This window comes from Trifolium pratense, linkage group LG5 (assembly GCF_020283565.1).
Source record: "Trifolium pratense cultivar HEN17-A07 linkage group LG5, ARS_RC_1.1, whole genome shotgun sequence".
Taxonomy (NCBI): Eukaryota; Viridiplantae; Streptophyta; class Magnoliopsida; order Fabales; family Fabaceae; genus Trifolium; species Trifolium pratense.
In genome coordinates, this window is record NC_060063.1 from 49,737,597 (window position 1) to 49,752,051 (window position 14,455).

Sequence of the window (14,455 nt, forward strand, 5' to 3'; positions counted from 1 at the left end):
ACATATACAGTTTGCTAATTTTTGAAATATTAAATTCCTCAAACTTAAATATTACCTACATGATCAGTGGTAGAGCTACAGTATAGTGAGGGGTTCAGTGGAACCTCTAAACTTTAAAAAAAATTGTGCATATGTCCTTATATATTTTGTTTTTTGAACACATGAGCATTATTGTTTGAACAACGTAGTACCAACAAGCCCAAATCAATTTAATTCATCTATTTTTTGACTTACGTTGAGGAAGATACGAGCAACAACATTGATAATGAATTGATTTTTTCCAAACATTAAGACAATTGTAGAGGGTAACCTTTTAAGACAACGTAAATTGAGTATAGTGTATTATTTTTAATATCTACTACTCCGTCCCTAATTATAAGACCCTGTTTAACAAAAATATATTATTTCTGGTTTTGACCATATTTTTTTAATAATATATAAATGTAAATATTATTATATAAGATATTGTTCAATTTGTTTTGATTAGTATTTTCAAAATATTAAATTTTTATAATTTTTACTAATAGACAATTAAAGATATTAATTATCAAAATTGTGCATTGACGTACGTGTAGTGGTCAAACGAGGTCTTATAATTAGGGACGGATGTAGTCTTATTTATAGATTATTAAAATCATTAATTTTTGTTCAAAAGTATGAACCCTTGATCAAGGGTTTTTGGTAACGCCACTGTCAATGCCACCGTCGGCCATCACAATGTCGACAAATGGCGAATATCCAATACCCATGGTGGAATGAGGCGGATCTCCATTGACAGTGGGTGGTAGCGCTTCAACATCCTTTTAATCCATAGTCTCAGATCACCAACAATTGAATATGAAAATACGCTTTTTGAATATTAAAAGAAAATGTTTATATTATTTTAATAAATAATTTAGCATATCCTAAGCATTGAAAATAAAATTTAAATAAAACTATAACAATTTTATTCTTAAAAAAATTATAATATATTTTTTTTGTCAGATAGTCTAATGATTAAAAATTTCACCCTTAAGATAGATAAATTGGGTGTCCAGAGTTTGAACTCTGACCTCTACATATAAAATGTGACGTCCCTACCAATTAAGTAAAACCTCACAGGGACAAAACTATAGTAATTTTATTAGGAAGTAAATCAACCTGAATTTGAATTCTCTACATTTAAAGTCATATATTTTGAACTATATTTAGTTTATTTTTGAAGTACATTTTTTCATTTTCACACCTACTATATATATCATCTCTTCAATATCTCATCCAACCTATTAATACTAAATGTAAACAAATTTAGTAATCCAAATAAGCTCCATCGACAAATAAGCGCCCTTACTCACCGGAACAATCCGACCAAACAAAGCAACATTCCACTGTAGGGGTATTTTTATTTCCGGAGTCAAACTAAGGGCTAGCACTTCGAATTCAGGTGCGACTTCGTGATTAAAGGAAACTGGCGATGTATGTCTCAGCCAGGTAAGTCCAAACTAAAATATATTACAACTAAATACCTCAATTTAAAGTTTGCATCGGACTTGGATATGTATTGGACCAAGTAACCAATCCTTATCTAAAGAAACACGTAATAGAATAGTAGTTTAAAGCTAATAAAAATAGTACTAGTTTACTATTCTTTCTTTTCTTTATAATAAGAACCATTCTTTTTATTTGTGAGGGGTTTATAGAATCTGCATTTCCTCTTTAAGATAGATGACAAAAAAGAAAGCTTACCTATATTACACAACTAAGCCCCTATTAGTATGTTAACCTCTGCATAATACCAAAAATAAACATAGAAAATTGCATAATAAAACGGCCTAGCTACATATGGGGCAGCATTAGAAAAAACTACATGTGGGAAAAATCCAACCAAAGTTAGTAACCAAAATATTAATCTTTATATACTAAAGGATCAGTTGTTTTTGAAATCCTTTTTGCTAACCCTAATTTCTTGTCCAACCAATTCTCTACATCTGTTTCTTCTGGCCAATCACATCTTGCCATGCCATTTAGGGTTTCAATTCATTTTAGGGTTCCATTAGGGTTCAATGTTCCAGATGTACACCTAAATAAATTCTTGCACATGGCATGCTATTCCTATTTTATTATGAGGTTTAAGATGAGGTTTTAAGTCTATGTCCATGGCCATCGCAATCTATAATGACATCTAGTGCTTAGAGTATTTTTGTTTGTAGTGATGTATCATAATATCGATGTATGCATCATCAACAAGAAACCTATATTCGTGTATCTATGCATCGATGCATTGCCAATCAACCAATACGCATTCATTGATCCATTCTACATCCAATGTGTCTCTCTTGGGAATGATAAATTATTTACTTCACACTTTCTAATATCATGTTATGTAATCATTCCTATTCAACTACTCTCATTGGCTGCACATCTTTCTTGGAACTAAGCAAGCTTCTTCTATCCTTCTACATCCACAATTTGCCAACAAATGTCTGCATTCTTCTTCTCTCACCGAATTCCTCCTCTCTCTTCATTAAATGTTTGTTCTTTGCATTCATTCAAGCACATTATACCGAGTTCATTTTTTTCCCTTTCATTCAAGAAGAAACTTCACTCTTTCTTATCATGTCTACCACCAGTCACTCTTTCATCAACTGCGCAACTTACCTGGATGTTGAATCTGCGCAAGAAATCGATGAGGCCCAAGGTTCATGTGTGCATAAGATACTCAGCAACATCCATACTTTCCATATGGAGTATGATCCTCATAATGTATGTCTTCTTTTATAATCTCCTTTCCTTTTATCATAATGCTACTTGACCAGGCTTATGTGATATGTTAGTGTTTTTATTGGTGGAAGAAAAAACATGGTGACTAAAAATTTCGCAGATTTGTGTGCTGTTTTATTGTTTTGGTGCTTTTATGCTATAGTGAAAACCATTTTCTATTTCCTACTTCAGAAAATTACATGTATCTAATATTGTCTTTAGGTTGGTTGGTGTTAATAGCATATCTGGAATTATATTTTAGCCTTTGTTGCTATTTTATTTTTCCATTTTGATTCATTGTTCCTTGCTAATTTTTTGTTTCATGATTTTGGTTTGAAATTGCATCCAATTGATTCATGAGTTTTAATTACTTGTGGTTTTCTATGTTTATCATCATGCCACTTGACTAGGCTTACGTGACATGTTATTGTTTTTACTTATTCCATATAATACTTAGCATTCTAAATTGACATGAAATTTGTTATTTTCTCTGTCCACAGAGGTTAGGAAGATTGCCTAAATGTTTTGTTCGTGAGTTTGGTGATTTGATTGGTGCAAGTGTCATTCTAAAGGATCCTAATAATAATGAGATCCAAGTTCGGGTCTTGAAAACAACATCTAATGACATGTATTTTGAGCAAGGATGGTTGGTTCTTAGGGACTTCTACGACATATGGTTTGGAGCGTGGCTTACTTTTACATATGTTAATCCCAATCTTTTGGCCATAAGTCTTACAACCAGATGGGGCATTGATGTTAAGTATCCTTTCCATGATCCTCCGCATAAATTTATGTTGGCAAACACCATTATTAGTGGCAATATTGGGTCATCTTCATCTCTCCCGTCTTCCTCCAATGGTTCTGTGCTATCAAGTTCCTTTGTCCATTCCTACCTTAAGAAATTGACCTTATATGATGTTGAATCTGGATTCTTGGTATATATATGATCTATTTTTTAAAGTTGTAACATTATCAATAAATTTTGTGCTAATTGATGGTTATATTGTTCTTCTTACACAGGTGTTGCCCTGGTATGGCTTTGGTGAATTTGCCTTCGCATTTACTTTCAATGAATTGGTGCTGGTTGATCATACCGGACGTCGCTATCCATGTCGCATACAGTTTACTGTGGATTCTAATGGTGAGCTAGCTTGCAAAGTTTTTGGTCGTTGGATGGACTTCTGCAGAAAACATTACTTGTCAGAGATGGTTCTTATTTACCCCTATATATCTCCCAGCAGTATTTTGTGGCCTTCCCTTGAGTTATGTATGTGTAATTTTTGGATTTTTTTGTTCTCTATGAGTATGCCAATATGTGTAGGCCTAAGATTTTGTATGAACCTTCCAATAACAATTGATGTTTTGACTCTATAATTTACAGTTGTATCTTTAATTATTGCTCTTTTCTCATTCATTGATATTTGTCAGCTATTAATCCTTCTAATAGTAGAATGTATGGTTTTGACCTTCTAATTATTTGCTCGATTACTTCTAATATAACACTCTATAATCTTGGGTTCACTTTTGTAATTTTTCTGAATTTCTACCTGCAACTAATAAGCCCAGGCTCTTTGTTATACAAACATAGCTTGCAAACCAAAGAATGGATGTGGGGGGCGTACATGTGTAGGAAATAATTGTAAGACAATCACCCTAAATAAACAGATTTTCAGTTTCTTGGCCTGTAAGTTATAGACTAATATTGTTTTTGTATGCACCCTAACTATCAGTTTCTTGGCCTGCAAGTTATCTGATTTTTTAACCTACAACTTATAAGTTCAAGTTCTTTGTTACTATATGCTAACTTGCAAATCAAATAATGGGGGTGGGGGGGCTTACAAGTTATAGTCAATGTTGTTTTTTGTATACACCCTAACTAGCAGTGGTGGGAAAAAAATTATTTTTAGAGATAATGCTGACTTAATAAGTGTCTCATTGAGTCATCATCACCAATCTCTTGACCTGCAAGTATATGGTTCTTTCAAATAAATGGTGGGGGATGCATATATGTGTAAAAAAAAAAACCTTTTACAAAAATCCTTTTCATTCGTACATAGCCAACAGTTTCTTGGGCTGCAAGTTTTTTACATGCACACCTAAATAACACTGGTGGGAGAGACATTCAGGTGTGAAAAAATTGCTTTTGATAATGATCCTCATTTAACAATCTGCATTTAAATAAATCCCTACCTTTCTCATTCTTTATGCTTGTCTGATAGCATCAATAAGTATATATCAGTACTTTGAACTATATATACAGAGTCCCAATTTTCCATGTTCATGGTTTGATTCAAAATTTCATTTCTACCATGGACCCATTCAACTATGTATTGAGACATTCATGGATGGCAAAAATATATTTGGTCATTGACATATTTTAATTATATTCATCCTCTTTTTTATGTATGGATGAATGAGCAATTTGAGTATTTCCCTCTGTTTTATATCAAACTTTTTCGATGACTTCCTATTTAATTGATGATGGTAATTCATATTTTAAATAAACTGTAGTTGATATACCAAGCTTCCCTTCCAATTGTGTTGACTCAAAATCATTTGGAAATTGGTGAACTAGATCACGAACCTACTTCCTTAGTTGTCCATCCACCTATGTTATTTGTTCATAGTTTTTTATTATGAATTCCATTGTTGGTGTTTAATTTTTGGTTATTTGTTCATAGATTTTGATCAAGTGGTAGTTGAAGAATTTGATCAACTCTTGCTTTATCAGTTGGAAACGACGTTGGAACACCAAGGGAAGATATAATCATCGACCTACCTGAACCACTTGATTAGCTGATTAAACTACCACTTGCATATATTGTTAATTTGTTACAAAACATTTGCTGCAATTTGTGTGGCTGCCTATACAAATTCCATCTTATGCAAGATTGAAGTTTCTTAGTAATTTCTGCCACCTTTATTTTGCCCAATGGGATAGTGTAGAGTGACTTTAGATGCCAAGCCTATCTAGGTAGTAATGTCATTATTATACCCTATTATTCATTTAGCTTCCATATTTATTGCAAGTGTTTTGGGAATATAAACTTCCATTTGCTTTCTTAGAGGATCACGCATGTGGTGTGTGAACAGCTAACCTATTACAAGCTTGCATATCATTAATATCCTATGGTTCGAATTTTTTGCCTACCAAGACACACTTTCATTATTGCCTTGCCATACATTATGGTTGGCACTCTCATTAACCAATTCAATACTCATTTTATACATCTTATTGAGATTTATCTGATAGATATATATCTGTTATATATTGAATTCGGATGATATAGTTTTTTACTTTGCAGGTTCCTACATTTAAATCAGCTTATCTTGCCTTACATTTAAATCTAAAAATTGCAAAACTTACATCAAAGATTACATATATTCTCATGTTTCATCTGATATATATATCAGTTACATGACCATGTGTTTTTATTCAGCTTGATTGTAATTCACACCTAAATTAATGACATTAACTATAATTCATTGCCCTGCACACTTTTAATGACTTGCTTACAAGGCTATACAAAGAATACGGATGGTCTTCCATGATGACAAGAACAGGGTATATGGAGTACAATCCCATGAAGGTAAGCAATGCTGTTTTTTTTTTGGATGTTTTTTGGGTACCAAGTATGTAGTTGTAGTAAAAAATTGTGAGGGTGTTTTATCCAAGACATTCTTAATTGACATACTTGAATGAGCTCATAGTGATTATTTCCAGCTTGAATGAGCTGTTTTGTTTTGTTGTTCATTTCATGGCCTTTCCATTCTCTTGCTTTTAATAGACATTTTTAATTTCCAGAATTGAATGATCTCATAGTGTGTCTTATCAGTCTGATCTATCTATTTTGCTTTGTTGATCATTTCATGGCCTTTTCATTTCCTTGCTGTTAATATTGTGATAATTGTGTTAATGGATGTCAACTTATACATTATATTTCAAAATAAGCTAGCATGCTTAAATGAACTCAGATTTACCTAACTTGGTCTATACACATCACTTCTTTGATCATTTCATACTATAAGACAAGATAGGGTGTAGTATTTTACACAAATCATTTTTAATTACCAATTTGAGTGAACTCAACCTTGCTAATGGCCTCTTCATTGACACATTGATTTCTAAATAAGTTAGCAAATATATTGTGAACATTTTAGCCAACTTTCATCCATTCTCCCCCTCTTAGTGCTGTGGTTATAATGTAGAAGTCAGCAAGTGTATCTCTATGCATCACACCCTTAAAATGACAAATATGAACAATATTAACAATTTGTCTGCAAATTGAAGCTGCATCTCTTTCACTGTATTTCCCTTTAGCAATTTAGCAATAATCCTAAAGTTGATCACCAACACAAAGTTCCATAACAACATGAAATGATTTTTTATCCTCATAAGCACCTTTAAATTCAACAATATTTGGTTTTCCACTCATATGTTGCATGATTTGAATCTCTTTCTTTATTTCTTCTTTTTTCGGCTTTACTAACAAATTTTCAGTTTGGAATTGACTTGCAAGCATAGATAAGTCACACCACATTTTCCTCTCCCTAATTCTTCCCCAAGTTTGTAAATTTTTCTTGCATCTTCAAATTGTTTACCTAGGATTGTGTCTGTATCTGGTCTTTTAACATCAAACTGTTCACCTAGGATTGTGTTTGCATCTGGTCTTTTTGTGTTTGGCCTTTTAATATCAAATTCTTTACCTATTTAGCATATATTTTGCTTTGTTGGACATTTAAAGGTCTCTTCATTCTCTTCCTCTTAATATTGTGGTTATTATGTAGAATCGAGGGAAACTACCAGAAATTTATGCACGTGTCATTGGTCAGTACATTGGTGATACAGTTTTCTTACAGGACATCAACGAAAATCAAATCCAAGTAGCTGTACTCAAAAAGAACAATTCAGAAATTTATTTAACTCATGGTTGGTCTCGATTAAGAGATTTCTATAACATCAATGCTGGTGTTTGGATTACTCTTTTGTTGATCAGTCCTTTTGTTTTTTTCATCCGGGTTCGATACATTACTGGCATGGAGATCACCTATCCTCATAAAACTCCTCCATATAAGCTAATGTTGGAAAAACCTCTCCTTGAAGCAACTTCAAATGGACCTATTCCCTACTTTGTTCTCCCAAAAGTTTTTTCACACAGTCTTGAGAAAACTCTCACTATTCCTGATGTCCAAACTGGGACTTTGGTATGTTTCATTTCTCATGCTACAAGATCATCAATACTTTTTATTCATCACTAAAATGTTGTTTAATTATTCAACAGACGCTCTATTGGAGAGGTTTCTGTCAAAATGCATTACCTAATGAGGAGACTCAACTCAGATTAATTGACTGGCTTGACAATACATGGAATCACTGTGATCTCAAGTTTGTCAATAGTCCTTATATCAGCTGTAAGATTTCAGGCCAATGGGGTGATGTTTGCAAGGTGCATAATTTGGCTAAGGATGTAATTGTTAAATTTGGCGTCACCGAGGCATCCAACAATAGGACCATCTACTTTAAGCTCGCTCCTTTCATTGGTGTTAGAACTACCCTACATGCTCCTTCAACATCCAGCAACCGGAAGAAATTCTACCAGAGCCAGCACTATTACATGCTCTAGATTTCCTACTACCTATCTTTTGGAACTTTTTATGTAATATGTGGAACAAAATTGAATTTGTCTGCTTTTTGAGGTTCTTCATCTTGCTTAGAGTGTAACTCTCTAACAAAGACATGCTCTTTTAAATGCCATTTTGGACTATTTTAGTTACTATGCTTTGTAGGGAATATTATGATATAAATGATATTTTGGACTATTTTGATTACTATGCTTTGTAGGAAATATTATGATATAAATGACATTTTGGACTATTTTGATCAAAACCATATAGTTCTTTTTAGCTTAGGAAATGTTATGATATAAATGACATTTTGTACTATTTTGATCAAAACCATATAGTTCTTTTTAGCTTACTTTGATTCATATCGACCATGATTGGCAGCGACCATGGTTGTTATATAAATGAGGTCACTACAAACCCGTGCATCGCACGGGTCGGTTACTAGTTAAGAATAAGACTAAGCACCTATATATAGAATAGGATACCCTATATGGCAAACCACTTGGTATCATGATCTTCAAAATCTATCTACGATATTCTAGTTGCTTTCTTGTGTCGAAACATGGTTGGATTAAAATGCTCCAATAATTATATATGGAGTGAAACCTTCCCATGTGTCATAATATTAGAAGCAAAACACTGTAGATATTCAGCTTGTTGTCTGCGTCAATCTTTTATTATTCGGTTTCCTTTAAATGCAAACAACTATTTTACGTTATTTTCTCCTATCCTATATATAAAAGAAGTTTCACTTTTTAGATTTATTATTATAAAATTAATGTATCTAGACAATAATTTAGTCTAAATATATTAATTCTTGAATGAATTTAGAAAGTAAAACTCTTCTTATATATAGGATCGGAGGAGTATTATTTATCAATGACTCAATGTATCTATCTTATAGATTGCATGCAACTTTGAGTTGTATATTTAAAGATTTTGTGTAATTTATCTAATTGATTATTGGACTGATTAACGACGCCTTTCAACTTTTGAAAGAGACATACTTTGACGAATTACTGTCTTGAATCTATTACAAATTAACTCTCGAAAGCACGTGGTATATATGTATTTGCTCTGTTTGTTTTTTAATAGACTAATGGTTAGAATTTCATGTTAAGAATTGTTTGTGAGATAGGTTGAAAATGTATTTATAAATAAAAGTAATTTTGATTTTACAAATCAATTTTGTGGTAACTTATGGTTAGGTTTTTTATATTGAGGATACAAAATTGATTTTAGACGTGTCAAATTATATTCTTAATATGTCCACTAATTTATTTTAGTATAATTGATTTTATTTTTAAAATTGATTCTAAGTGAAAATTTGAAACTTTTAATTTCAAAATTGGTTTCTAGACACAAATTTATTGTTCATTGTACCAAAAAAATTTATTGTTCAACTGCTACTATTACACGAATGTATTAAAATGTAAAACATAAATTATTTTATTTTTAACTATTTTTCGGTCATAGTACTGTTACACATATTTATCGTTCAACTCCTACTGTTCTATCTTGTGCAATGTTTTTATTTGTTTCAAGTTGAAGGATTAAGTTTGATCCAGTGTATATACCCAAAAATTTGAATATTTCAGACACTTCAATATAGTATGTTGACTGCAGTCTGGCAAGTGGATCAGTCTCGTCGAGTAATAATTCACACTCTAGTGTTTAGAATGAGTTCGTATCCACAGGGATCGTGCCAAGACGATTAGTTTCGTTTAGGAATTAAGATAGTTTTGCTTTCGCTTTGTTTGTTTGAAAAATGTTTTGAGACAGAAGTTAGATAATATAAGACTAAAGATAAAAGAAAGAGTTTAAGATGATAAAAGTAGGTTAAGTGCTTTCGAATCCCTCCCCTTTTCCTGCTCGGTAACTGGTGCTATATCTGCTTACTTTATTATCTGGTATATTAATTTCTATTAAGATAAGTTCAGTGTTACCATTCCTTACATCTAATGCAATCGACTAAGTGAAATCAACCGCCGATAGGTTTCCCCCTTGTTTTTATAGTATCTCTACCCTTAAGTTCAACGTTTAACAAATTATGTTTTTTATAGTATCTTTATCCTCGAGTTCAACGTTTAACAAGTTGTCACGCGTTCTCCTACCTTGTTTGATTAACTTAAATCATGCAAAATTTAATTATGTGCTAATCTTAATCACAAACTTAACATCTGATACTTAATTTAATGGTCTCTTGTTGGTTATATTATCTCTTTAGTTCGGAGTCTCAGATGTGTCACAAGATCCACTTCGACTCTAGTTACTAACAAAATATGTGGTCAATCATATATGAAAGTGTATAAATAAGCATAATAACCAAATAGTAATTGTATATAGTTTTGTTCAAACCAAATTAGATGCCTGAGCGTTCATAAGGGAGTCCATCTACTCGACCCAACTTAAAGGGACTTAACTACTATTAAGCATATTGAACAATAAAGAAAACATGCATAAAAATAACCTCGATTCCTTGTGGAGGAAGTTTCGTCTCCCGATGGTGGGGGAGAGTCTCATTCCCTTGAGAGCTCCTTAGCCCTCCTTGCTCCTCCTCCTTTGCTCCTTAGAGGCTTATAGCTCTCTAAACTTTTGAATGAATAATTGTGAAGGAGAAGAGCTTTATTTATAGTTTTTCAGCTGAGTTTGGGCTTTTCCCCCCGACCCATCGTATCCATCGTAGCCACGATGGCGTTCAAATTTGCCTCATCGTGGCCACGATGGATCTTATCGTGGTACGATAAAAGATTTGCTTCATATATTCTTTGTTGTTAAACCGCCTTTCATTGTTCTGCTATCAATCTCATCGTGGGTACGATTTCAGCCATGTTTGCTTGTCATTGTGGCCATGATGTAGCCCATCGTAGCCACGGTGGCGTCCATAATTTGATTTTTGCTTCAACACGAAAGTTGTACCTCTTTGTCTTAGCTTTCCAACACATGGTCACATGTCTCGATCCGCCACTCGTAGCTCCAGTTATGGCATTTTCAGTACGATGTGGTTTTGAGCGTAATTCTTCCTTTTTTGCCATTTTTTGTGCATTTTCTACTTTTCTTGCTTCTTGGTCAAGTAACTTTGTAACTTTATGTATTTGCTTTGATTTGGTCTTCAATCACTACTAAAACTACTAAAAACTATACTAAATAGAACCTAAAAACATCATATATATATATATATATATATATATATATATATATATATATATATATATATATATATGATCTACTCTGTCAATTTAAATAAATAAATATCGTTTAAATATGATTTTAGTCTCTGCAAATATAATATTTTTTTGTTTTAGTTCCCGTGAGTCTTTTTTTATTTTATTTTCATCCCTAAAAATTTAAAATTTGATGGGTTTAATCCCTAATGACAAACGTGGTTTGACGTGTGGCGTCACGTGGTTTAATAAAGTGATTTCAAAGACTAAAAACAATTGTTTTTCAATTTGCGGGTATTGAATCCAAACAAAAAAACTACGGAGACTAAAATTAATAAAGACTATAATTGCATGGTCTAATATTATATTTAAACCGTAAATGAACTTAAAAAGGAACAATTTTGTTGAGTAAAATGCTAATTAGTGTCATTGAGACATTAGTTTAATAATTAAATATGGCTAATGAATCTTAAGACTTTGTGGATGTTTTTTTGTCTAGTAATAAGTGGGGATGTTCAAAGTTCGAACATCGACCCTTATATAGACAATACAATATCTCTATTAATTAAGTTAAGTTCACATAAACATATAATTTATTTTTATAATGTAGTTTTAAAACAAATAATAACTATTTTAATATGGTTTTTATTTTATTTCAATATATTTCTACCCGATTAATCACTTATTAGCCTATGAAACCGGAGGTGTATAAATTATTGTGCAGTACTGATTTAACATCGTGCTATGTTGCTCAATAATGAAACCATGTGCTATAATTTCATCCACTCAAAACCTAAACTAGTAGTAGTATTAGTACTATATATGTTGTAATAATCTCGATATGGCTATTTAACCAACAAATCAAACCACGCCATTCAAGAAGTGAACAAAAGTAGGAGCCAACAAGAAGTTAACATAAAAACCAATGGTTGTGATCAGTCCATCTGTACTCATTGTTACATGCATGCAATGGGATCCACCTTTTATACCAGCCCATTCTTGATCGCCGGAATTATTGAACGCAACCTTCAAATATTCAAATATCAAGATCTGAGGAAGGAAGCACCGAAGCAGTGTACAATGTTCTGTGCGTATAATAGGCTTACGCTTACCCCACCATGACTATAAGAAGTAATGGGCACAATAGTCTATGAGTTATACTTTTGGGGCTTCTTTGTTGCCAATTTCGGCAAATTAAGGCTGTCAAGTAGAAACGTGGCATAATATTGTGCTGATAGTGATGGATAGTTAACTTTGCATCCAAATAGTGGCAATCGTTATCTATTGCACAATGCGTTGGTGTTCTCCTATTGGTTGCCTGTCTCGTACGATAATAAATGGGTCATGCTAACTATGGAATATATAGTTGTATCGTTGGTTTGACCGAAGTCTCGCACGTTTTAGGTTTTCGAGATGTGAAGTGTATAAATATGTGAGGGTAATCTCACCCTTGATGCTAGTTTTTGGGACGATATCCGGACATATTTAACATGGGTATCAGAGTCGGATTAAGGACTGCAATGTGAGCATTTGACCTAGGACCACATTAGACGTGATGGTGGGTGTTGGAATATCTAGTTGTGTTGTTGGTTTGATTGAAGTCTCATATTGCTTAGGTTCCCGGGATGTAAAATGTATAAATATGTGAGGACAATCTCACCCTTGAAGCTAATTTTTGAGGATGAGATCCAAACATATTTAACATGGTATCAGAGTCGGGTTAATGACTCCAATGTGGTCATCTGACCCAGGACCACACTAGGCGTGAGGGTGAGTGTTGGAATATGCAGTTGTGTTGTTGGTTTGTTTGAAGTCTCACGTTGCTTAGGTTCCTGAAATGTGAAGTGTATAAATATGTGAGACAACCCCACCCTTTAAGCTAATTTTTGGAATGAGATTCAAACATATTTAATAGTGCCTGGCTCGCTCGAGGAACTAAATAAGGATACAAAAAAAGTAACTTATCCATTAAAAACAACACTTTTTATACTTTACAAACATTACTACACAAATTTCAATATAATTTTACGATATTAGGTATCCTTAGTTAGTGCCCCGGAATACTAGTTAGTCTTTCCCATTATTAACTTTCATTTAATTTAGAGTTCGTCTAAATTGACTTATTTTTGAGTTTATGCGAAACAATTTATGTGAATAAATAAGTTTTTATGCATTATTATAAGTTTTTTAAAGTAGTTTACGAGAAAACAACTTATAAATATACCATTTTTGTTAGCAAAATTTATGAGAAAACAACTTATAAATATACAATTTTTGTTAGCAAAAACTTATAAATTACCATAAAAATTTATTTAATTGCATAACCTATTTTCATAAGTTAAAAAATAATTCAAATTCAAACGGGACTTTAGAGTATTACCCCCTCTTATTTTAAAATATATGTACTCCCCTGATCCCCTTTTAAATATTGAATATACAATTTCTGGTAAAATATTTTGATATTTACTTTCTTGACATTGTGTCTTTAAAGACATCCTAATGCAATGTACCTAGTACGAATTATTTGGAAGAACTGGAGTTCGATTATTGATAAAAATAAATTTTAGTTAAATTTTACTTATTTCATAGCATAACTCTAAATTATCAGACCTCTTATCTTGAGAATTGGAGGATTAATTAAAAAAAATAAATTAATATCCATATTTTAATTAATGTGTCATATAGGTGTACTCTTTAGTCTCTCTATAAAAAGATGTAGTGATATATGTACAACCAAATTTGGGACAACTTTAGAAACAACTTTTTTCTTCTCTCTTTTTTCGGGGCAAAAACAATAAAGAGATAATTGATTGTACAAATATAATTTTTGTTATAAAAAAGATCCAAATTTTTTTAATTTTTTTTGCGTAGCTTACCCTTCGAAACTTGTTGGACCCAAATGATCAGCGATAAACTCTTGCTAAATT

At 32.3% G+C, this 14,455-nt stretch overlaps 2 protein-coding genes across 2 annotated transcripts; both read left to right on the forward strand.

Annotated features, from left to right (window-relative positions):
• Positions 1–2,595: 2,595 nt before the first annotated feature.
• On the forward strand, positions 2,596–5,506 carry LOC123886842. The gene is made up of 4 exons (XM_045936120.1): positions 2,596–2,742; positions 3,240–3,674; positions 3,760–3,880; positions 5,421–5,506. Exons 1-4 carry the CDS (start codon positions 2,596–2,598, stop codon positions 5,504–5,506), a joined length of 789 nt encoding a protein of 262 aa, XP_045792076.1.
• A 780-nt stretch (positions 5,507–6,286) lies between these two features.
• Positions 6,287–8,513, forward strand: LOC123887201. Its single transcript, XM_045936480.1, has 3 exons — positions 6,287–6,329; positions 7,528–7,944; positions 8,022–8,513. The coding sequence occupies exons 1-3, from the start codon at positions 6,288–6,290 to the stop codon at positions 8,361–8,363; spliced, it is 801 nt and encodes a 266-aa protein (XP_045792436.1). The 5' UTR covers position 6,287; the 3' UTR covers positions 8,364–8,513.
• Positions 8,514–14,455: the final 5,942 nt, after the last annotated feature.

What these genes read in the sequence shown, in the direction of transcription:
- LOC123886842 (XM_045936120.1), top strand. Translation starts at nt 2,596, where the DNA reads ATGTCTACCACCAGTCACTCTTTCATCAACTGCGCAACTTACCTGGAT. An exon ending in TGGAGTATGATCCTCATAAT is followed by an intron (nt 2,743 to 3,239) that starts GTATGTCTTCTT and finishes CTCTGTCCACAG; the next exon opens with AGGTTAGGAAGATTGCCTAA. An exon ending in ATGTTGAATCTGGATTCTTG is followed by an intron (nt 3,675 to 3,759) that starts GTATATATATGA and finishes CTTCTTACACAG; the next exon opens with GTGTTGCCCTGGTATGGCTT.
- LOC123887201 (XM_045936480.1), top strand. Translation starts at nt 6,288, where the DNA reads ATGATGACAAGAACAGGGTATATGGAGTACAATCCCATGAAG. An exon ending in TGGAGTACAATCCCATGAAG is followed by an intron (nt 6,330 to 7,527) that starts GTAAGCAATGCT and finishes GTTATTATGTAG; the next exon opens with AATCGAGGGAAACTACCAGA. An exon ending in ATGTCCAAACTGGGACTTTG is followed by an intron (nt 7,945 to 8,021) that starts GTATGTTTCATT and finishes ATTATTCAACAG; the next exon opens with ACGCTCTATTGGAGAGGTTT.